Source organism: Mustela nivalis (assembly GCF_964662115.1).
Source record: "Mustela nivalis genome assembly, chromosome: 17".
NCBI classification, from domain to species: domain Eukaryota; kingdom Metazoa; phylum Chordata; class Mammalia; order Carnivora; family Mustelidae; genus Mustela; species Mustela nivalis.
Window position 1 is genome coordinate 57,008,820 of NC_139036.1, and position 20,863 is coordinate 57,029,682.

The following is a 20,863-nucleotide window of genomic DNA, read 5'->3' on the forward strand; positions in this document are numbered from 1 at the left end:
AGGAGGAAGCAGGCTCCCCGCTGAGCAGAGAGCCCGATCCCAGGACCCTGAGATCATGACCTGAGCAGAAAGCAGAGGCTTTAACCCACTGAGCACCCAGGCGCCCCATTATTCAACATTCTTAAAGTTTAATAATTTTTTTAAAGATTTTATTTTCATTTTTAAAACATTTTATTTATTTGAGAGAGAGAATGATAGAGAGAGAGAGAGCATGAGATGGGGGAGGGTCAGAGGCAGAAGCAGACTCCCTGCTGAGCTCAATCCCAGGACTTCAGGTTCATGCCCTGAGCCAAAGGCAGACGCTTAACCGACTGAGCCACCCAGGCACCCCTAAAGATTTTATTTTTAAATATTCTATAGCCCCAACTTGGGGCTTCTGCACTGAGCCAGCCAGATGCCCCCTTAAAGTCCTATTTTGGGAGTGCTGAGTGGCTCAGTCAGTTAAGAGACTCTTGGTTTCTACTCAGGTCTTGATCTTAGGGTTGTGAGTTAAAGTCCCATGCTAGGCATGGAGCCTACTTTAAGAAAAAGTCATATCTTAGGTTTACATTTCAGACTTGTTAATAAAATGCAAATAATAAAAAATAAAACGTAAAATAAGCTTCTATAACCCAAAAAGAAGCATTTATCCTGTATTTTGGGGGGGCTTGGGTTTTTTGGTTTTAATTTTAAGTATGCTCCATACCTACACCCACACCCAGCATGGGTCTTGAACTCACAATCCCGAGACCTGGAGTTACCTTCTCTACTGACTGAGTCAGCCATAGTCTACGTTTTTGGAGGCACATAGTTTCATTGAGGGAACTTCTATTTTTCTTTTTTAATCAGAAGGATAGCTTCTATTAACGTAGAAACAGAAAATCACCATGCTTCAGCTTCCCAATTCAGGCAAAGATCCACAGGGGATGCTGACTAAAACCATTCAGGGATGGACACCTGGGTGGTTCAGTGGGTTAAGCCTCTGCCTTTGGCTCAAGTTATGATCTCAGGGTCCTGGGATTGAGCCCCACATTGGGCTCCCAGGGAGCCTGCTTCCCCCGCTCTGTCAAATAAGTAAATAAAATATTTAAAAAAAAAAAAAAACATTCAGGGAAAGTTCACTGGGAAGTAGGCAGGGTGACAAAGCCTCATCACCCCCTCTAGCTTACTTCTTAATCACAAAGTAAATAGCAAATTTTTTACAATGGAGAGAGATGGCAGTCACTTCCTTAATAGTCACTAACAGTGATGGAGCTCCTATCCTGTGGCACCCAATAAAACACACCCAGCACCATCTAGGACCATCCTTGCCAAAAATGTTTCGCCTAAATCTAATCAGGCTTTTGGACACAACTTCCAGTTTGCAGGAAGCTAAAAAAAAAAAAAAAGTCCAGTGACACCATGAGGAAGCAGTCAGACAAAATAGACAGCGGGACTTCTGCAGATCGCTACTGGCCTGCCTCTTCAAAAGGTCAGCTGGGGGAGAGTAAGCAAGAAAGAGGGAGAAAGAGGGGTGCCCGAGTGGCTCAGGGGGTCAATGAAGCATCTGCCTTCTGCTCCAGTCATAATCTTGGGGTTCCTGGGATTAAATGCCTTGTCAGTCTCCCCCCTCAGAGGGGAGCCTGCTTCTCTCTTCCCCTTCCCCTGCCCCGTGCACTCAGTCTCTCTCTCTCAAATAAATAAATAAAATATCTTTAAAAAATAATAAACTGAATAAAGAAAGAAAGAGATAAATCAATCAAATGCAATGGATTGGACTCAAATTCAAAAAGAAACAGTTTTGGGGCACCTGGGTGGCTCAGTGGGTTAAAGCCTCTGCCTTCAGCTCAGGTCATGATCTCAGGGTCCTGGGATCGAACCCCGCATTGGGCTCTCTGCTCAGTGGGGAGTCTGCTTCCTCCCCTCTCTCTGCCTGCCTCTCTGCCTACTTGTGATCTCTGTCTGTCAAATAAATAAATAAAATCTTAAAAAAAAAAAAAGTTTAAAAAAAGGAAACAGTTCCAAAAGACATTTTTGGGACAACTAAGAAATTCTAATATGGACTGAATCATGGATAATAGAACATTCATTTTCATTTTCTTTTTTAAGATTTTATTTATTTATTTGTCAGAGTGAGCACAGGCAGACAGAGTGGCAGGCAGAGGCAGATGGAGACGGAGAAGCAGGCCCCTGCTGAGCAAGGAGCCTTATGTGGGACTCAATCCCAGGACGCTGGGATCATGACCTGAGCCAAAGGCAGTGGCTTAACCAACTGAGCCACCCAGGCGTCCCGCTTTTTAATTTTCTTAGATGTGATAAAGTTATTGAGATTGTCGGGGGCGGAGGAGGAGGAGGAGGAGGAGGAGAAGAAAAAGGGGGAAGAGAAGGGGGACGAAGGGGTGGAGAAGGAAGAGGAGAAAAAGAAGAAGCAGGCAGTGTGTTCCATTTCTCTGGGTAGCCCTAGCCTCCTTAATCATGTTTAGAAGGGTCCAGCAATGAGGAAAGGAAGGGGCTCCTGAGCCCACTGAGTCCGTGGCCTCACTGCCTCAGGGCCAGGGTCTCCTTCTCTGGGAGAGTGCCTCTATCCCCCACCCCCTACCCAATCCCTCTAATGGGCGGTGCTGGCAGGCTGCTCTCTGAGCGCCTACATCCCTGAGTGGACTGTGCACCTGCTGGAGTAGCTCAGGTCTTCGGGGCACTTGTGCTCACCTGGCATGCCCAGACCTGCATGCCTCCACCAAACTGGGGCTCCTGCCACAGTGCTCACAAGTCCAGGAGCCAGTCCAGTCCCTCTAAGTAGTTGGCCTGTGCAGAGGAGCTCTCAAAGACCACTGGGCAAGCCGGCAAGGGTGACTGTGGCTCGAACAGTTGCAGGGAGCACTCATGTGTCCCTGGCACTTCCACATCAGGTCCCACTTGCTCCATGATCAATCTGAGAGCTGGCAGTGCACAAGCCTCTTTACAGAGGAGAGCACTGACAGCTGGGAGGCTTTGCGGCCCTCCCATTGGGTTCAGGCGCACTTTCACTGAGCACCTGCTATCTGCCAGGCACTGTGCTAGGCACTGGAAATAAAAAGATGGGCTAGAGAGCATCCTTCTCAAGGGTCATAGTCTAGTGGGGAAGAGAAACTCCTAAACACATCATTTCAAACCAGTGTGGCAAATGAGTAGAAAAAGCCATGTCCTGGAGGCGGGGGCTGGCTACAGGGGCACATAATCCCACCAAGGGTGCAGGGAGGTCAAGGAGGCTCTCTGGAGCACGTGACATCAGCACCAGGCCTTCCAGTTAAAGAAGGATAAACCAGGTGGGTTGGGGGCAGGGGAGGGAGAATGGAGACATCCTGAGCAGAGGACCTGGCCTCCAGCAAAAGCACGGTGGCTCCAAGCTGCACGGCCTGGGCACTGGGGCTGCTAGCCATGGGGCATTGTGTGGTACCTGTTGGGAGGTGGGGCTAGAGAGGTAGACCAAGTTGGGGTCCTGGAGCAACTACAGAGGCTCCAGCTTGAACACGTGCAGCACTTGAAAGATCGCAGGCAGAGGACCTGGGGGGGGGGGGGGCAGGTCTGTGAACCGCATTGTCCAGAACAACTGTAACAATTTGAGGGCCTACTCCATGTCAGGTCAGTGCTGGCCACTTCACGGGCATTACTCAAACGTCAAGGAGGTTTAAGTGCCTTGCCTGAGGACACTCAGGGAAGCAGTCCTTACTGGGATCTCCCTCTAGACACACGTGGAGGCGGGTGAGGCCGAACGGACCCAGGGAATGACAGATGGGGCTCAGGCATCCTTGGGCCCGCGCGGGCACCGGCACCGGACGAAAGCCACGCGCACGGTCGATGGCCGTCGGGGCAGCGGGGCTGCTCACCGCCTTGAGTCCGGAGGTGGGTGGGCAGCCAAGAGGCCACCCCCCGGCCGGAGGTACCGGGCACCCGACTCCGCAGCCTGGAGGGGTGGGGAGGCGCGGCGCCCGGGGCCGGCCCGGAGAGATGGGGGAGGCTCCTCCTCCGCCCCCGCCGCCGTCGGTCGGGGCGCAGGGGCTGGGCGCCGAGGGAGCCGCAGCCTTTTCCGGGGGGCGGGCCCGCGGCGGCGGCGCCCCGGCTCCTGCCCCGACAGGTGCGCGCCGCGCGCAGGAATGCGGCGGGCCTGACTCACCAGCGCCTCCTTCCCACCTGCCGCCCGCCCCATAAAGCGGTCCCCTCCCCGCGGCCGCCGCCCGCCCTCCCCGCCACCCGCCCTCCGGACAGTCCCGGCTCGCCCGCGCGCTGCAGCCGGAGCGGCCGAGCGGAGCCCAGCGCGGGGAGGGCGCCAGTCCGCGCCGAGGTAGGTCCGGCCTCCGACCGCCGCAGGCGCGGGGGGCTTGGGCGCGGGGCAGGGGGGCGGGACGGCGGGACAGTCGGGGGTCGCCGGGCTGCACCCCGCCCGCCCCTCCAGTGCCCCGGGCCGCCTGTGTTGGGCATCCGTTCTGGGAGCCTGGAGGCGAGGAGGGGAAAGTGAGTGCCCACCGCAGCCCGGCCAGCACATCCAGGAGCCCTTTTGGGAGGGCCGGGTGCCTTTTGTTTCCTCAGCTCTTCCCTTCCTAAAGGCTGCCAGGCCTTGGCCCCATCCTGCCCGGGGCAGCTGCCTGGGCTGCCAAGGTGTGCCCTGGGGGCAGCTGGGCGCAGAGGGGCCGTGGGGCCGGCTAAGGCTCTTGGCCCTGAGACCTCGGGGCTAGGGAGAGAGGCCTGAGGGTTGGGTGGGTGTGCGGGAGAAGTGGGCAGAGGCTAGGCAGTGGCTGGCAGGCCTACTGGGCTGGGCCCACTGGGGTTTGCAAAGAAGGTGGGGGAGCAGCCACCTATGGGCAAAGGCTCTCCATGTTTGGCGAGGCCTTGCCTGCTGTGTACAGTGCCACGGTCCGTCTATCTGTGGCCTGGGGAGTCCCTGACTCCCCTCTTGACCAAGCACAGCAGAGGCTGAGGTCTGGGGAGTCCCTGACTCTCCTTTTGGCCAAGTATACGCCTGCCCTCCTCCCAAAGTCGGTTCAGGACACACTTCCTCCAGGAAGCTCTCCTGACCTCATTCAGCAGCCCTGGGGGCTATGCCCACCACTGATCCTCCTCAAGGGCTTGCCCCTTTCCCACTCAGCCCCTGGTGGCCCTCTGGCTGTGGTGCAGGGACTTCCGATTCCGATGGCTTCTGACAGCAGGGCTGGGCTCCTTCCCACCCCAGCACGGCCTTGCCACACCCTGAGCCCAAGGATCTGACAGAGCTGGAAGTGAAGGCTGAGGGTCTCTCTCCATCCTGAGGGCTGAGAGGAGAGAGACAGCTGGGGGACAGCGGGGGACAGAAGAGAGACAGCTGGGGGACAGTGGGGAAAGCGTGCCTGTCTCCTGGGCCCCGATTTCCTTGTGTGACAGAGCTGCCGAGGGGCCCAGGAGTTGGGAAAGCGGGGGTCCTGTGGGATGGGAGGAAGCCTGGTCCCGGGAGAGCCCCCAGGGTGGCCGGGACTGTTCATGTCCTGAGCACCTGGCCCAGCCTGTGGCCACAACCTCCAGGAAACGCCTCAGCCTAACTTTTCTGTGAAATCTCCTTGTTTTTAAACTTTTTAAACCCAAGTTGGAGTCAAACAAAAACACTCTTGAGTGCATAGCTCGCCCCCTAACTGCCATCTTCGGGTTTCTGAGGATGACAAAGAGGTTAAATGGGGCAGGTCTGGACTGCCCTGGTCCCGTCCGGGCCCCCCCACTGCTGGCCGGAGGATGAGGTGCCCCGGCAGCCTTGTGCCCCATCTCTATCTCCTCATCTGGGAAATAGGGGTATCATGGTCATCTCCCACCCGGTTCCTGCGTAGATGACACGGCCATCACGTGGGTGTAGTGCTGGGCACGAGCCTGCTCTGTGCCCAGCCCGGGAGGGTGAGTAAGAGCTGGGCTTGGCCTTCCAGTGCCGGTACCTGCATGCATAATGGTGCCCCGGGGAGGTCCCAGTCTGTGGCCCTTATTGTGCAGCCTGTGGGTGTGGTGCCTACACCCCAAGGCTGCGGGAAAGTCATTTCCCCCAGAAAGCCGCCCCCTCCTTGGCTGGCTCAGGGCTTCCTTACCCTAGGCCCCTCTGAGGTGGCAGTTCCTCCCCAGCCTCTGGATGTTTGGGGGCTGCTGGTGGCCTCCTGGGAGGGACATGCCTCAGAGGGAGGGAGGAAGTACCTTCCTGCCCCCTTCCACAGGCTTCCCCAACCCTTAGAGGGAAGTTTAATGGGGGGGCCTTAGCTGCTGCTGCCCACAGGCCGGGGACTGAGGAGTGGTACCAGGAGAAGGAACCCGTGAACATGCCGGGGGACTGGTCCTGGACAAAGAAGCCGGGGCTTTGACATCTGTCCTCTGCTCTCCCGGCCTGGTGGCTCTGCCCAGTTCCTTCTCTTCCCAAGGCAGCAGGCCACCCGTCTTTTAAAAGGCCTCAGGGTTGTCAGTGCCTGCCCCGAAGGTCACTGAGGAGCTGAGACAGGGTAGTAGTGAGCCAGAGGCAGGCGCCTTCCTGGGGAGACTGGCACAGTGAGAGTGTGTTTGTGTGTGTGTGTGTGTGTGTGTGTGTGAGTGAGTGTATGTGAGAGAGAGTGTGTGTGAGTGAGTGTGTGAGTGAGTGTGTGTGTGTGTGTGTGTGTGTGAGAGAGTGAGAGTGTGTGTGTGTGTGTGTGTGAGAGAGAGAGAGAGAGAGAGAGGGCAGGAGGGCATGTAATGTAGCTCCAGGCCGACTTCTGAAAGGATGATCTGCTCAGGAATCTAGAAAACTCAACTCTGGAGCAGGCAGGGTAGGGGGTTGGGCAGGGGACCCCACCAGTGAGGGGCCAGGGTGTCATTGCAGAGCCAAGCTGGGCACAGCCAGCTCCCACCTCCCCTCTGCAGGCTCCAGATCCTGGGAGGGCCCCCCCTCCCCCTGGCCACAGCACCTTCATCCAAGGGCAGTGAGGCCACAACAAGCAGGGGTAAAGGGTAAAGCCAGGCCCTCAAGGGGTGGCCTCCTGTTGGGTGAGACCTGACCCAGGCCCACTGGGATCTGAAAGGCAAAGGGAGAATAAGCCTTGCTCTGCTCTCCACGAGATCAGCATAGAAGCCCTGGCATGGGGACACGCTCAGAGCCCCCAGTCCTCAATGGTGCCAGGGTGGGGCGTCCCAGGGCAGGATGCAGGCCCGCAGCGCATCTTAGCCACTCCAGAGACGGCAAGAGGAGCTGCGGCGGGGGGGCGGGGGGGGATACCTGGACCCCACCACTTGCAGGCTGGGTAGCCTTGGAACATCACTGACACTGTCTGAGCCTCAGTTTCCAGCCCTGTGTGGTGGGAGTGCTAGAGCTGTGACTGGCAGGGCCGCGGGCAGTGGAACGTCTTCCGTCAGCTCTGGCTGTTACACAGGAGGAAGAGGATGGCAGGACCCCGTCCCAGCCGCTGGAGCCGGCTGCTTCTGCTGGCCGTCGTGCTGGGCACCAGCTTCCCGGGGGAAATGGGTGAGTGGGTCTGGCACACGTCTGCAGCACCCTTCTGGGCGGGGGCTCCCCTTTCGAGGTAGTGCCCTTCCACGGAGGCCAGCCACAGGGTGTCTTTCCCCTGACGCTCACTTGGCCACTCAACAAACAGCCAGGGCCCGCTGGGAGGGCTGGGGAGCACGAAGCCCAGAGCCCCGGGGAAACCGCCCACTCGGCGATCTGAGGCACTCGCAGGTGTTTCTCATGGGAACTTGGAGGAGAGACCCATCACTCTCTTCCGGTCGGCTCCTACCATGGAAATTTGGCCTTCAGAACAAGCTGTGTTGGGGCGCCTGGGATAGGCCACGACGGGAACATGGGCGATGCCGCAAGGCAGGGCTTCCCTGCCCCCACCAGAGCCAGTGTTGAACACTGACCCCCCACCATCGCCTGGAGCCCAGGAGGCCCCCCACTGTGTATACTGAGTGTACACCGTAGGTCCTCACTGTGATTTTTTTTAATTACAAATTTTCTTTTTGTTAAGATTTTATTTATTTATTTGAGAGAGACAGAGCACCTGTGAGCATGAATGGGGGGGCAAGGGGCAGAGGGAGAAGCAGACTCCCCACTGAGCAGGGAGCCCGATGCGGGGCTCGATCCCAGGACTCCAGGGTGATGACCTGAGCCCAAGGTAGACGCTTCACCAACTGAGCCACCCAGGCATCCCCCTCGCTGTGATTTTAACTGAGCAGAACCAAAGAGAATCCTTGTAACCCTTGGGGAAACTCCGAAGTTTTCTTTCACTCATTTACTAACAATTTTTTGTGTGCGGGGCTTGGGCTGGGGACTGGAAACAGCAATAAGCAAGACAGACACGGTCCCCTGTGCCCTGGAGGAGCAGGGGAGGGATGGCCAGGGTGTCGCCACCAGCAAATGGGCCAGCCCTGCACCATCCGGGCTTGAGTGGAAAGCTCAGGTGTGAGACCCGGCTCTGCCTTGGCCACGCCGGGCGGACAGACCACCTACCCACCGGCCTCCGCTTCCTCCTCCGTAAAGCGGGAGAGAACCCCTGCCTCTCTCCAGTGCTCACGGGAAACGTCTTGGCCCCTGGCGAGGTTCATCTCACTGGGTCTGCACGTCTCTGCCTTCCAGCGAACCGCTGCAAGAGGGCCCAGGTGAAGAGCTGCACCGAGTGCATCCGCGTGGACAGGGAATGCGCCTACTGCACGGATGAGGTGAGCCTCCGTCGCCTGCCCACCTTCCTGAGCCCAGTCCCAACGCGGCTGCCCCACCCCGCCGTGCCCCACCCCGCGCTCTGGCCCAGTCCACACCCGCCGCACCCTAAGCCCAGCCTCAGGCCAGGCGGGTGTGGAACAGGCAAGGGTCAGGAGAGCTCCAGGGCTGGGACAGCCGGGGGATGGGCACTGGCCCCCCTGACCCCATCTCCTCTGGCCAGATGTTCAAGGAGCGGCGCTGCAACACCCAGGCAGAGCTGCTGGCTGCGGGCTGCCGGTGGGAGAGCCTGGTGGTCATGGAGAGCAGCTTCGAGATCACAGAGGTGCCCGGAGTGGGGGTCAAGGGAAGCGGGCCGGCCCATGCTCGAGGCCGGCTGTCTACAGGGGTCCGCCGTGTCCGCTGGCTGGGCTGAAGGGCTCCCCATCAGATCTCTGGAGTGACCCTCCAGCCTCCCCTGTCCCCCTCCCCTGGACACAGGACACCCAGATCAACATGAACCTGCAGCGCAGCCAGGTATCGCCCCAGGGGCTACGGGTCCGGCTGCGGCCTGGCGAGGAGCAGCACTTTGAGATGAAGGTGTTCGAGCCCGAGAAGAGCCCGATGGACCTGTACATCCTCATGGACTTCTCCAACTCCATGTCCGACGATCTGGACAACCTCAAGCAGATGGGGGAGAGACTGGGTATGGCTGGGCCAGCACAGAGGGCGGTGGGGTGGGGAGCGGAGAGGGTGGCCTCATCTTGCTGGCTGGGCCCCCGCTCGGAGGGCCTGGGCTCAGGATGGCTACAGCCATGCCACAAGGAAGGATAGGATATCTGAGCCCCCCAAGAATTCCCTCCCCTCCCATTCTGAGGCAGGGGTCCCAGCCAGACCCCACTAACCACTCAGGACTTCGGAAAAGGCCCAGCTGGGTGGGCAACAGAACCATCTGGCCCCTACAGGGAGCATACCCGGGGCTGTGGGCCAAGACTCTGCCCCAGCTCTTCTCCAGCCCCCTGGCTGCCTCCTCCCTTGCTCCATGCGTGACTCTGCCCCCCACCCCGAGTGCCACTTCCCTCATCTGTGGACAGGGAGAAGGGCTACTGTGAGCCTGAACTGATCTTCACACGCGAGTTATCGACAGGAGGTTATTTTCCGTCTTCCTCCTTCCCGAGCCAGCCCCTGGGCCCCTCTGCTGATGGGGGGGTGTTGGGGCTCAGTCGTCCCCTCTTTTTCCTGTTGAAATCCAGCCCAGGTCCTGAAGACGCTCACTGATGACTACACTATCGGATTTGGCAAGTTTGTGGACAAAGTCAGTGTCCCTCAGACAGACATGAGGCCTGAGAAGTGAGTGGCAGAGGGGCGCGTGGGGGGCTTAGTTGGTGAAGCGTCTGCCTTCGGCTCAGGTCATGATCCCGGGGTCCTGGGATGGAGCCCTGCGTCAGGGTCCCTGCTCAGCGGGGAGTCTGGGAGTCTGTTCCTCCCTCTCCCTATGACCCCACCTCTCGCTTGCTTGCTCTCCAATGAATAAAAATCTTTCTAAAAAGTAAAATAAATACAGTGCTCGCTTCGGCAGCACATACACTAAAATGGGAACGATACAGTGAAGATTAGCATAGCCCCTGCGCAAGGATGACAACGCACATTCGTGAAGCGTTCCGTATTTTTCATTTGCTTCCAGACTGTGGTAGACCATGGGTGTCTGAAAGCACAGATAAGGGGGGGACTTCTGTCTATTAAATCATCACATTGTGCATTTTAAACATGTTACAGCTTTGTCAGTTCTACCTCAGTAAAGCTGAGAAGAAAGCCAAGTTGAATAAATAAAATGAAATGAAATAAAATAAAGTAAAATAAAATAAAATAATAAAATAGTCTAAAAAAAAAGGACTGAGTGACTGAGTGATCGGGTGTCCCAGCCACAGGGCTCACCTCCTCTCAACCAGGGCACTTACAAGTGTTCTGGTCGAAGCAGGCCAGTGGGACACTTTTAGAGAGGGTGGACACAGGATGGGCACAGGGTCTTCTCCCCTGACTCTGTCCCCCTCTCCCTCCGCCTCTGCCCAGGCTGAAGGAGCCCTGGCCCAACAGCGACCCCCCCTTCTCCTTCAAGAACGTCATCAGCCTGACAAACAACTTGGACGAGTTTCGGAATAAACTGCTAGGGGAGCGGATCTCAGGCAACCTGGATGCTCCCGAAGGAGGTTTTGATGCCATCCTGCAGGTGGCCGTGTGCACGGTGAGTGTCAGGGACAGCCCTGCCCACCCACATCAGGGCTGTGCTTCTCTGCAAGGGCATGAGCTGCCCACCGGCCGGCTCTGTTGCCAGGCAATGACCCCCAGGCCCAAAGACAAGTTCAGACCCTCCAGGGAGCCCTCAGTTACAAGCCAGGCTGAGATGTGCTGGGATCCAAGGCCCCCCAGCCTGAGCAGTCAGTCTGCTTTTGTACCAACCAGCAAAGCAGATGTGAATTCTGGGGTTCTGGAATCTTCCGTGCCCTGAAGCCAACCTACCCCCAATCTCCTTGCTAATACCAGTCTTCGAGGACCCACAGCCTCAAACTGCACTGGGCAGCTGAAGAGGGTGGTTTTTACGTGCATGGTGATTTTTTTCATTTTTGAAAATAATATACCTATCAAATAAACAATTTGGAAAACAGAAATTGCCCATAATTTCATCACAACCAGCCAGCCAATCACTTGGTACCCCACCAGCATATTTTGCACACTTTTCCTTACTTTATATAGCTGAAATCAGTATACTTATAATTCTGAAACTTACTTTTTCTTTAATTAACACTATCACAAGCATTTTCACTTGTAATACATAGTTTTCCAAATTATCCGTATATTTTTCTAACTGCCATGCACAGCTGTATCTATTTTAACTGGTCTTTTCTTTCTTTCTTTTTATTTATTTATTTATTTGGAAGAAAGAGAGCACAACCAGGGAGAGCTGCAGAGGGAGAAGTAGAAGCAGGCTCCCCGCTGAGCAGGGAGCTTGACGTGGGGCTCCATCCCAGGACCCTGGGACCATGACCCGAGCCAAAGACAGACGCTCAAAAGACTAAGCCACCCAGGCGCCCCTAACCAGACTTTTCGTTCACCAGTTGCATGTATGCATTTTCCCATGCAGTTGAAATATTCCCACCAGGGCGCCTGGGGGACTCAGTCGTTAAGCAGCTACCTTTGGCTCAGGTCATGGTCTCAGGGTCCTGGGATCAAGTCCCGCATGGGGCTCCTTGCTCGGTGGGAAGCCTGCTTCTCCCTCTCCAACTTCCCCTGCTTGTGTTCACTCTCACTGTTTCTTTCTCTCTGCCAAATATATAAATTAAAAAAATCTTTTTTTTTTTTTAAAGATTTTTATTTATTTATTTGACAGGCAGAGATCACAAGTAGGCAGAGAGGCAGGCAGAGAGAGAGGGGGAAGCAGGATCCCTGCTGAGCAGAGAGCCCGATGTGGGGCTCGATCCCAGGACCCTGGGATCATGACCTGAGCAGACCGCAGAGGCTTTAACCCACTGAGCCACCCAGGTGCCCCATATAAATTAAAAAAATCTTTAAAAAAAAAATCAATGAAACAAGATGGGATCGGGAGAGAGACAAACCATAAGAGACTCTTAATATCACGAAACAGACTGAGGATTGCTGGGGGGAGGTGGGGGAGGGATAAGGTGGTTGGGTTATGGACGTTGGGGAGGGTATGTGCTATGGTCAGTGCTGTGAAATGTGTAAGCCTGATGATTCACAGACCTATATCCCGGGGGGCAAATAATACATTATATGTTAAAAAAAAATTTTTTTTTTTAAATCAAATTTAAAAAAAGAAAGAAAGAAATATTCCCACAGAGTAACTATGAAGCCTTGGGAGGCCAGTCAGATGACGCTGGCTCGGGTCTTGCGTGGTGACCCTGTGTGCACAGAGCCCGTCCGCATCCGTCCCCGATCCTGGTCGCGGCTTTCTGCCACCCACGGGCTGTTGGTCACATGGTCCCTGATGGGAGCACCTGCGGCTCAGCTGAGCTCGTGCTGGGTCCTGTTCTCTCTGTCACACTCTGCCCTGCGACGTACGTCCTCAGCAGGCAGCCTGCTCGATGGGCCTCCCCACTCCTTGTCGTTCCCAGAGGGACATTGGCTGGCGCCCCGACAGCACGCACGTGCTGGTGTTCTCCACCGAGTCCGCTTTCCACTACGAGGCGGACGGCGCCAACGTGCTGGCGGGCATCCTGAGCCGCAACGACGAGGCGTGCCACCTGGACTCCTCGGGCACCTACACGCAGTACAAGACGCAGGACTACCCGTCCGTGCCCACCCTGGTGCGCCTGCTGGGCAAGCACAACATCATCCCCATCTTCGCCGTCACCAACTACTCCTACAGCTATTATGAGGTGCGGGGCTGGGCCGCCCCGGGCCGGAGGGGGCAGGAGGGGGCTGCGCGGGACTTCTCAGACATCCTCCCCCCCCCTTCCAGCTCCTCCTTCTTTCCTTCCCAAAGCCTTTGGCTGCCCCAAGGGTGGACCCCGATGGGAAGGGGAGTTCAGGTGCCCATCCCCCTACCCTACTCCCAAGCGAGGAGGGGTGAGGAGGGCAGGCTCCAGAGCACACCAGGCCTTCAGGCAAAGCTCCTGGCTGCATTCAGTGAGGTGAGACTTGTGGAGGGCTTAGCCCCGGGCTGGCACTCTCCCCCGCAGAAGCTGCACACGTACTTCCCCGTCTCCTCGCTGGGAGTGCTCCAGGAGGACTCCTCCAACATCGTGGACTTGCTGCAGGAAGCCTTCCAGGTGAGGCCCAAGCGCGGCCCAGGTCGGAGACCTTCAGGGGCAGGGCTGGAGGAGGCAGAGTAGGCAAAGGATGGCTCAGGCGGAGGTTGAGAAGTAGGCCAGGCAGGTGAGGAAGGGCTCTGCTGTTCCCTGGGGGCCCTGAGATGCCCCCCTCTTAGCCTGGCCCCAAGTTCCTGCGGGCTCTGCCACCCTGACCGCCCCCCCAGTCCACCTCAGTCCTCCATGCGGAGTGGGGGCAGCCCAGCCAGACCGGGCCAGAGTGGTTGAGCCCAGGCTCCCCCTCCCAGACTGCTCATTGCTTGTCCTCCTCCAGCTCATTCGTTCCAACCTGGACATCCGGGCCCTGGAAAGCCCCCGAGGCCTGCGGACAGAGGTCACCTCTGCTATGTTTCAGAAGACGGACACTGGGTCCTTTCACATCACGCGGGGGATACCGGTAGGCCTCTGTGGGGTTTTGGGTAGGGGAGGATGGGCACAAGGCCCTGCAAAGGGGGTGGGGGTGTCTGCCCGAGCAGGGGTCAAGAGCATCGCCTTTATAGGCTCCTGGCTGACCCTTGATCTCGGGGTCATGGGCATAGAGATTACTTAATAAAAAAAAAAGATTGGTTTAAATAATAATAATAAAAAAGAGCGGTGCCTTCCGAGTCAGGCCTGGGTTCGAAGCCCCCTGGGTTAACCACTTGGATGACCTGGGCGCCTTGCTAGCTTGTCCTCGTCTGCGGAATGAGGATTAATCACAGAGCTCGGAGGCCTGCCTGGAGGAGGGAGTGGGCCACAGGTGCCTCTCATCAACGTCCATGTGGCTGGGGTCTTTGCAGGGCACTTACCAGGTGCAGCTGCGGGCTATGGAGGCGGTGGACGGGACCCACGTGTGCCAGCTGGGAGAGGAGGACCGGAAGGGCACCATTCACCTGAAGCCCTCCTTCTCCGACGGCCTCTGGATGGATGCCGGCATCATCTGCGACGTGTGCCCGTGTGAGCTGGTGCGATGCGGCCCCGCCAGGCGGGAGGGAAGGGCTGGCCCCCTGCCCGGGGAGGCCCCGGGGGGTGAAGCAGAGCCTCTGGGGGGCCGCGTCTGCCTTGCGGGGTGCCCTGAGGGGCGGAGGCAGCGGAAGGGTCCAGGGGCCCTGTGACACCCGCCATGATCTCCTTCCAGCAAAAAGAGGAGCTTTCAGCTCGCTGCAACTACCACGGAGACTTCATGTGCGGGCACTGTGTGTGCAGCGAGGGCTGGTGAGTGAGCGGGAGGCCCCGGCCGCTGCAAGGCTCTGACGTCGGCCGCACGGTGGACGCCCGGCTGAGGGCGGGATGGCGGGTCACAGAAAGGCTTGGAAAGGGTCTGGCCCCATAGCGAGGTGACTCCAGCTCAAAGTGCTTCGAAACGCGTAGACATAAAGGATGTTTCCGGGAAGAGGTGCAAGTATCAGGACAGTGGTGGTCAGCAGAGTGTGGGACTGGCTGATGGGGACAGACATGAGAGCGACCCTTGCTTTTCACTCCATCCCGCTGTGGTAGCCTTCTGAACCATGCGTACATGGGATCTGATCAGAAACAAGCTCATCGGGGCGCCTGGGGGGCTCAGTGGGTTAAAGCCTCTGCCTTTGGCTCGGGTCAGGATCTCAGGGTCCTGGGATCGAGCCCCGGTATCAGGCTTTCTGCTCAGCAGGGTGCCTCTTCCCCCTCTCTCTCTGCCTGCCTCTCTGCCTGCTTGTGATCTCTGTCTGTCAAATAAACAAATAAAATATTAAAAAAAAAAAAAAAAAAAGAAAAGAAAGAAAGAAACAAGCTCACCGTAAGGGTAGTGAGGGCTTTTAAAGCTACAAGACACTGAACAAGCCCATGGTGACTTGAGGAAGGGACACTGGGAGGGTTTTGGGAGGGACCGGCGTTTGGGTCTCAGCTCAGGCAGGCACTGCTGTCTGTGTGATGTGGACCCTCGGAGGCCCTCTCAAAGCCTCAGCTTCCTCATCTGTATAATGGGTCGGCAAAAGCCCCAGCCTTCCTCTGAGGCTGTGGGGAAGTAACTGGCTCCTTCCGCAGGAGCGGCAAGACCTGCAGCTGCTCCACAGGCTCGCTGAGCGACATAAAGCCGTGCCTGCGGGAGGGCGAGGACAAGCCGTGCTCCGGCCGCGGCGAATGCCAGTGCGGCCACTGCATCTGCTACGGAGAAGGCCGCTACGAGGGTCCATTCTGCGAGTATGACAACTTCCAGTGTCCCCGTGCCTCCGGGGTCCTGTGTAATGGTGAGCTCAGTGGCCCGTGTGGCCAGTGTTGGGGGGAGCTTGGGACACCAAGGGCCACCTGGGTATCCTGACCCGGGGGGAGGGCCAAGCCAGGAGTCAGAATCCCCAAGTTTGGACCTAGCCCCTCTCGTGGCTCCCCAGGTGCCTCCCCTAAGTCCCTCCCAGCCAGGACCTCCCTCCCCTCTACAAACTTGATGTCCAGGGCCCCTGTTTATGCTTGAGACTTTCCCCCTGAGGTCCTGCCTTCTCTGCCCACCCTCAATGTCCAATGAGGGGGGGGGTCCCAGTGCCGCGACGGTCCTCCCTCTCCCAGGAGATGGCACGTTTGCAGCAGGCAGACCTGGGGGCCTGCGCCCACCATAGTCCCACGGGCTTTGTGCCTTGAAACCAGGGCTTCCGAGCAGGGCACGGAAGTCATACAGAGGCCCCAAGAAGGATTGTGTGGTTGAATGGGGGAGCATCAACAAAAATCCAGCCCTCACATGCTTACTTAACCCCAGCCATCTTCTTGCCCCTGGAGGTCAAGCCCTTGCTTTCCTACCTCTCCTCCCTTCTTGCCTTTGTCTGTCATGTTTCCCCTTCAGTCCTCCACGTGGGAGTGGGTTCAAAGAAAGGAAAGGAGAACTGGCTGTATCTGGAGGAAGGCAGACATTTGGCACAGACAGAGCTGTGGGAGACGAGGGGAGGTGGAGGCTGCTGGAGAAGGAGGCAGGACCAGAATGCGGGGCTGTGGGTTCCAGTTCTAGCCGGGTCCCAACTTTTCTTAAAGGGCCAGAAAGGAAATATTTTTGGCTTTATGAGCTCTATGGTCTCCGCCACGACTACTCAGCTCTGCCACTGTAGCAGAAAGCAGCGGTAAACGATATATTAACAAGTGAATGTGGCTCCATTCCAATAAAACTTCAGCAGAAGTAGGTAGTAAGTTGGATTTGGCCTGCAGGCTGTGGTTAATCAACGCTTATTCTGGTTTAAGGATAGTAGACTTCATCCTTCGGCAAAAGGGAGTTATTGGAGGGTTTGACTTCATTTTCAAGCTATTTGTATGTTAATCTTGTATCCAGCCACTTTGGTAAAATCACTTATGAATGGGGCACCTCAGTGGCTCAGTCAGTTAAGCATCTGCCTTTGGCTCAGGTCATGATCTCGGGTCCTGGCATGGAGCCCTGTGTTGGACTCCCTGCTCAGCAGGGAGTCAGCTTGTCCTTCTCCCTCTGCCCCTCCTTTCGGCCCATGCTCTCTCTGTCTCGCTCTCAAATGAAATCTTAAAACAAAAAAAAAGGGCATTATAACTTAGAAAAATTTTTTAAACACTTATAAAACTTAGTAACTTATCTGCAGGTTCTTTTTGCTATTTTGCAACATGTCCCTAATATATTTTAAGATTTTATTTTTAAGTAATCTCTACACCCAACGTGGGGCTTGAACTTCCAACCCTGAGATCAAGAGTCCCACACTTCACTGACTGAGCCAGCCAGGCACCCCTTGTTCCTAACATTTGAAATAATGGAAGTTTTATTTCTTCCTTTCCAATACTTCCATGTTCTATTTCTTTTCTTTTCTTTTCTTTTTAATCTTATTGCATTGGCCAGAACTCGTTAGGCGTTCTTAAACCAGAGAGGCACACGATTGGATTTGTGTTTTAGGATAATGACTCTGGCTGTAGAGCGGAAAGTAGAAGACAGAATGGAATCAGAGAGATGGCGGGAAGGAGATTCCAAGAAAGTGAGGAAGAGAGGGATCAGCCTCCGACTGGAGAAATCCCAGCTTGGGCTGAGCAGCCACAGGCCCTCCCGGGCAGAGGGACAGCATGGACTGCAGGAGTGAATGTGGCTCTCCTCTCCTCTCCCTCCCCACTCTCTGCAGACCGGGGACGCTGCTCCATGGGCCAGTGTGCGTGTGAGCCTGGCTGGACAGGCTTGAGCTGTGACTGCCCTCTCAGCAATGCCACCTGCATTGACAGCAGCGGGGTAGGCGGGGGCACGAGGAGGGAGGGCAGGGTGGCAGAAGGGACCGTAGCCAGAATCACCCACCCTCTCGGGCAGGGATGGGAGCACTGGTGCCTCACCAGGGCCTCCTCTTGTTCTAGGGCATCTGTAACGGGCGTGGCTACTGCGAGTGTGGCCGCTGCCACTGCAACCAGCAGTCGCTCTACACGGACACCATCTGTGAGATCAACTACTCAGCGGTGAGGCCCAGATCACTGGTGTGTGGGCATGGGAAACTGAGGCACCGGGCAGGGCCAACAGGAGGCGCCGAGCCTGATGACAGAGGAGCCGGCCAGGGGTGTGAGTTAGGCTAAGGGAGCCACAGTCCCCATCTCCCCTCCTCTCCCACCCAGATACGCCTGGGCCTCTGCGAGGACCTGCGCTCCTGTGTGCAGTGCCAAGCCTGGGGCACTGGTGAGAAGAAGGGCCGTATGTGCGAGGAGTGCAGCTTCAAGGTCAAGATGGTGGATGAGCTCAAGACAGGTGTGAGGCAGAGTTGAGGACGGGGCTGCTAATAACCTAGGCAGAGGGCGTCCGATGGGTAGGGGGTGTCACTCAGCTGGGCAGGGCGGTGGCGCCGGGCAGAGGGCTCACAATCCAGGTTGAGGTCATGCAGACCAGAGCGAGGGAAGCGATTGAAGACTGGGGAGAGGTCACAGAACGCAGACAGGACCCACAGACCCTGGCAGGAGGCCCAACTGAGTAGGGACCGAAGAGTCCAGGGAGGGGGAACCTGGCTTAGGCAGGGATCTGAACACAGTAGAGGCACATAACTGGCCCAGAGGGAGCGCACAGTCTCCTCTCCTCTGGGTCAGATAAACGTTCTAGAAGCCAGGTTCCTGAGTGACGCCCAGGATGGGGAGGAGGGGGCACAGACTGGCAGCCTTTAGATGCTCCTGGGCAGGGACAGGGCAGCGCCCCAGCTCGGCCTGGCTCTGTGCCCCGGACCTTGCGTTCTCCTCCCCGGGAAGGGGCCTCCCCCCCACAGTGGGCACGGTGGGCCCCAGGGTGGAGAACGCCTCCCCAGGCCTGGGGTGCCCTGCTCACTGTCCACGGGCACAGCAGAGGAGGTGGTGGAGCACTGCTCCTTCCGGGACGAAGAGGACGACTGCACGTACAGCTACACGGTGGAGGGCGACGGCGCCCCCGGGCCCAACAGCACCGTCCTGGTGCACAAGAAGAAGGGTGAGCTGGCAGCTGGGGCCGGCGGGTGGCCTGGCAGGCTCCAGTGGGGAGTGGGCAGTGCCCCCCTCCTTCTCTTCCTCCCCTGCCTCCACAGACTGCCCACCCAGGTCCTTCTGGTGGCTCATCCCTCTGCTCCTCTTCCTCCTGCCGCTCCTGGCGCTGCTGCTGCTGCTGTGCTGGAAGTACTGCGCCTGCTGCAAGGTGGGGGCTCCTCGGGCCCGCCCCCCGCAGGGGGCCCTGCTCACCTTAGGGGCCCCACCCCCCACCGGGTCCCCACTTACCCCAGGGGGTCCCATCCCCCATGAGGGGCCCCATCCCCTGCCAGGGTCCCCACTTACCCCAGCCAGGGTCCCCACCCCCGCCAGAGTTCCCATCCCCCACCAGGTTCCCACCTCCCACCAGGGTCCCCCCTTACCCCAGGGGCACCACTCACCTGAGGGCCCCACCCCACCAAGGTCCTCATAGGTGACAGAGGCCAGGTGAGCTCACGTCTTCTGCCTAGCTCTAGTGGCCTCCCCACCCCAGCCCTTTGCCTCTGCCAACCATCAGTGGCCGGGACCTGAGACGACTTGCTCTCAGGTCAGGCACGTGTGAAGGGCCATGGGAGCCAACAGGGAAGAGAGGGCCTTGCCCGCCAGGAGCTGATAGTCTCACCGGTCAGAAGAGCTAAAAAGGCAGGGAAGCATGGAGCAGGGCCCAGCACAGAATACTGAATTGTAGGAACAGAGAAGACACCGTGTAGTAGCCCCAGGATTGTGGGATATTAATGTATATTACAGAGAAAAAGACATCTACGATCAAGTACATTTGAGAAAGAGGCTTCTTCTCTGCAGGACATCTCAGAGCCTTTGATCTAGCTATATGCATAGCGAAACACTAAGAGTGGCATGGGGAATGACATCAGTGCTTCTCAAATGGATTCGATCATAGATCCTTTACTTAAGAGACATTCTGGCAGGACCAGGGTCCCGTGGCACAAACTTTGAGAATCCTCTGCCCCCATCACCCTCTGTACTCACTCAGTATGCTCCACACCTAGACCCCTTCAACTTCTGTGATATCCTGGTGTCTGGGGAAGGCACTGTTGCCCCACTGGACCATTGGCATGGAGAGGAGGGTACCTGGAGGGGCTTCCGTGGGCTGAGGCAGCTGTCCCAGCCCTTATCCACCCCCCCACCCTGTCTTCTAGGCTTGCCTGGCACTTCTCCCTTGCTGCAACCGAGGTAATGGCCCAGCACCTGCGGTGGTGGCAAGGGCTCTGACCGCTCCTTCTCCTGGATAGGGTCGAAGGGAAGTAGGGGCTGAATCTGGAACAGAGGCAGGTGGTCTGGGTGTGGTGGGGAGGGTCTAGGGTGAGGCCCCATGTGGAGGACCCCGTCCCGCAGGTCACATGGTGGGCTTCAAGGAGGACCACTACATGCTGCGGGAGAACCTGATGGCCTCGGACCACCTGGACACGCCCATGCTTCGCAGTGGGAACCTCAAGGGACGGGACATGGTCCGATGGAAAATCACCAACAATGTGCAGCGGCCTGGCTTTGCCAGCCACACCTCCAGCACCAACCCCACAGAGCTGGGTGAGGATGGGAGCTTGGCACCGTGGCTCCCGGCAGTGTCCCTGGGGCTCGGGGCCCGGGGCCCATTCCCCACCGTCCCAGGGTTCCAGTCACAGCATTCCTGTTCTCTCTGGGTGTTGGGTGCACACAGGGGCTTGGCTTCAACCCTTCCTGATGGGGCTCTGGACCTCAGGATCTCGGCCCGCCGGTCCCCCCGCCCCCCACCATCTTAGCATGGAGGGTCTCCCAGGGTGCCTGCCACGCGGGGGGCTGATGACCCCCATCCCTGCCTGTCCCTAGTGCCCTATGGGCTGTCCCTGCGCCTCGCCCGCCTTTGCACTGAGAACCTGCTGAAGCCTGACACGCGAGAGTGTAACCAGCTGCGCCAGGAGGTGGAGGAGAATGTAAGGGCCAGAAAAGCTGATCTCTGGGCACGGGTGTGATCCCGGGAGAGGGAGAGCAGAGGCAAAGCTGCTGTGGAACCTGGATTTTTCCAAGTAGGAAAGAG

The 20,863-nt window shown here is 57.5% G+C and overlaps 1 protein-coding gene across 6 annotated transcripts in view; it reads left to right on the forward strand.

The window, feature by feature from the left end:
• The first annotated feature begins 4,016 nt into the window (after nt 1-4,016).
• Nucleotides 4,017-20,863, forward strand: part of ITGB4 (integrin subunit beta 4) — a 30,322-nt gene continuing 13,475 nt past the window's right edge. The window contains exons 1-21 of one of the 6 annotated variants that reach the window (XM_082705141.1): nt 4,017-4,279; nt 7,341-7,432; nt 8,543-8,625; nt 8,847-8,948; nt 9,104-9,308; nt 9,856-9,952; nt 10,673-10,844; nt 12,730-12,993; nt 13,297-13,386; nt 13,700-13,822; nt 14,205-14,369; nt 14,543-14,619; nt 15,427-15,629; nt 17,493-17,596; nt 17,716-17,814; nt 17,968-18,097; nt 18,677-18,799; nt 18,894-19,000; nt 19,989-20,022; nt 20,185-20,376; nt 20,656-20,759. In XM_082705141.1, the coding sequence (XP_082561267.1) occupies nt 7,351-7,432; nt 8,543-8,625; nt 8,847-8,948; nt 9,104-9,308; nt 9,856-9,952; nt 10,673-10,844; nt 12,730-12,993; nt 13,297-13,386; nt 13,700-13,822; nt 14,205-14,369; nt 14,543-14,619; nt 15,427-15,629; nt 17,493-17,596; nt 17,716-17,814; nt 17,968-18,097; nt 18,677-18,799; nt 18,894-19,000; nt 19,989-20,022; nt 20,185-20,376; nt 20,656-20,759 (2,556 nt within the window). In that variant the 5' untranslated portion in view covers nt 4,017-4,279; nt 7,341-7,350. The remainder of the gene's footprint in view (nt 4,280-7,340; nt 7,433-8,542; nt 8,626-8,846; nt 8,949-9,103; nt 9,309-9,855; nt 9,953-10,672; nt 10,845-12,729; nt 12,994-13,296; nt 13,387-13,699; nt 13,823-14,204; nt 14,370-14,542; nt 14,620-15,426; nt 15,630-17,492; nt 17,597-17,715; nt 17,815-17,967; nt 18,098-18,676; nt 18,800-18,893; nt 19,001-19,988; nt 20,023-20,184; nt 20,377-20,655; nt 20,760-20,863) is intronic. The other 5 variants (XM_082705142.1, XM_082705140.1, XM_082705144.1 and 2 more) reach the window with 5 other exon arrangements.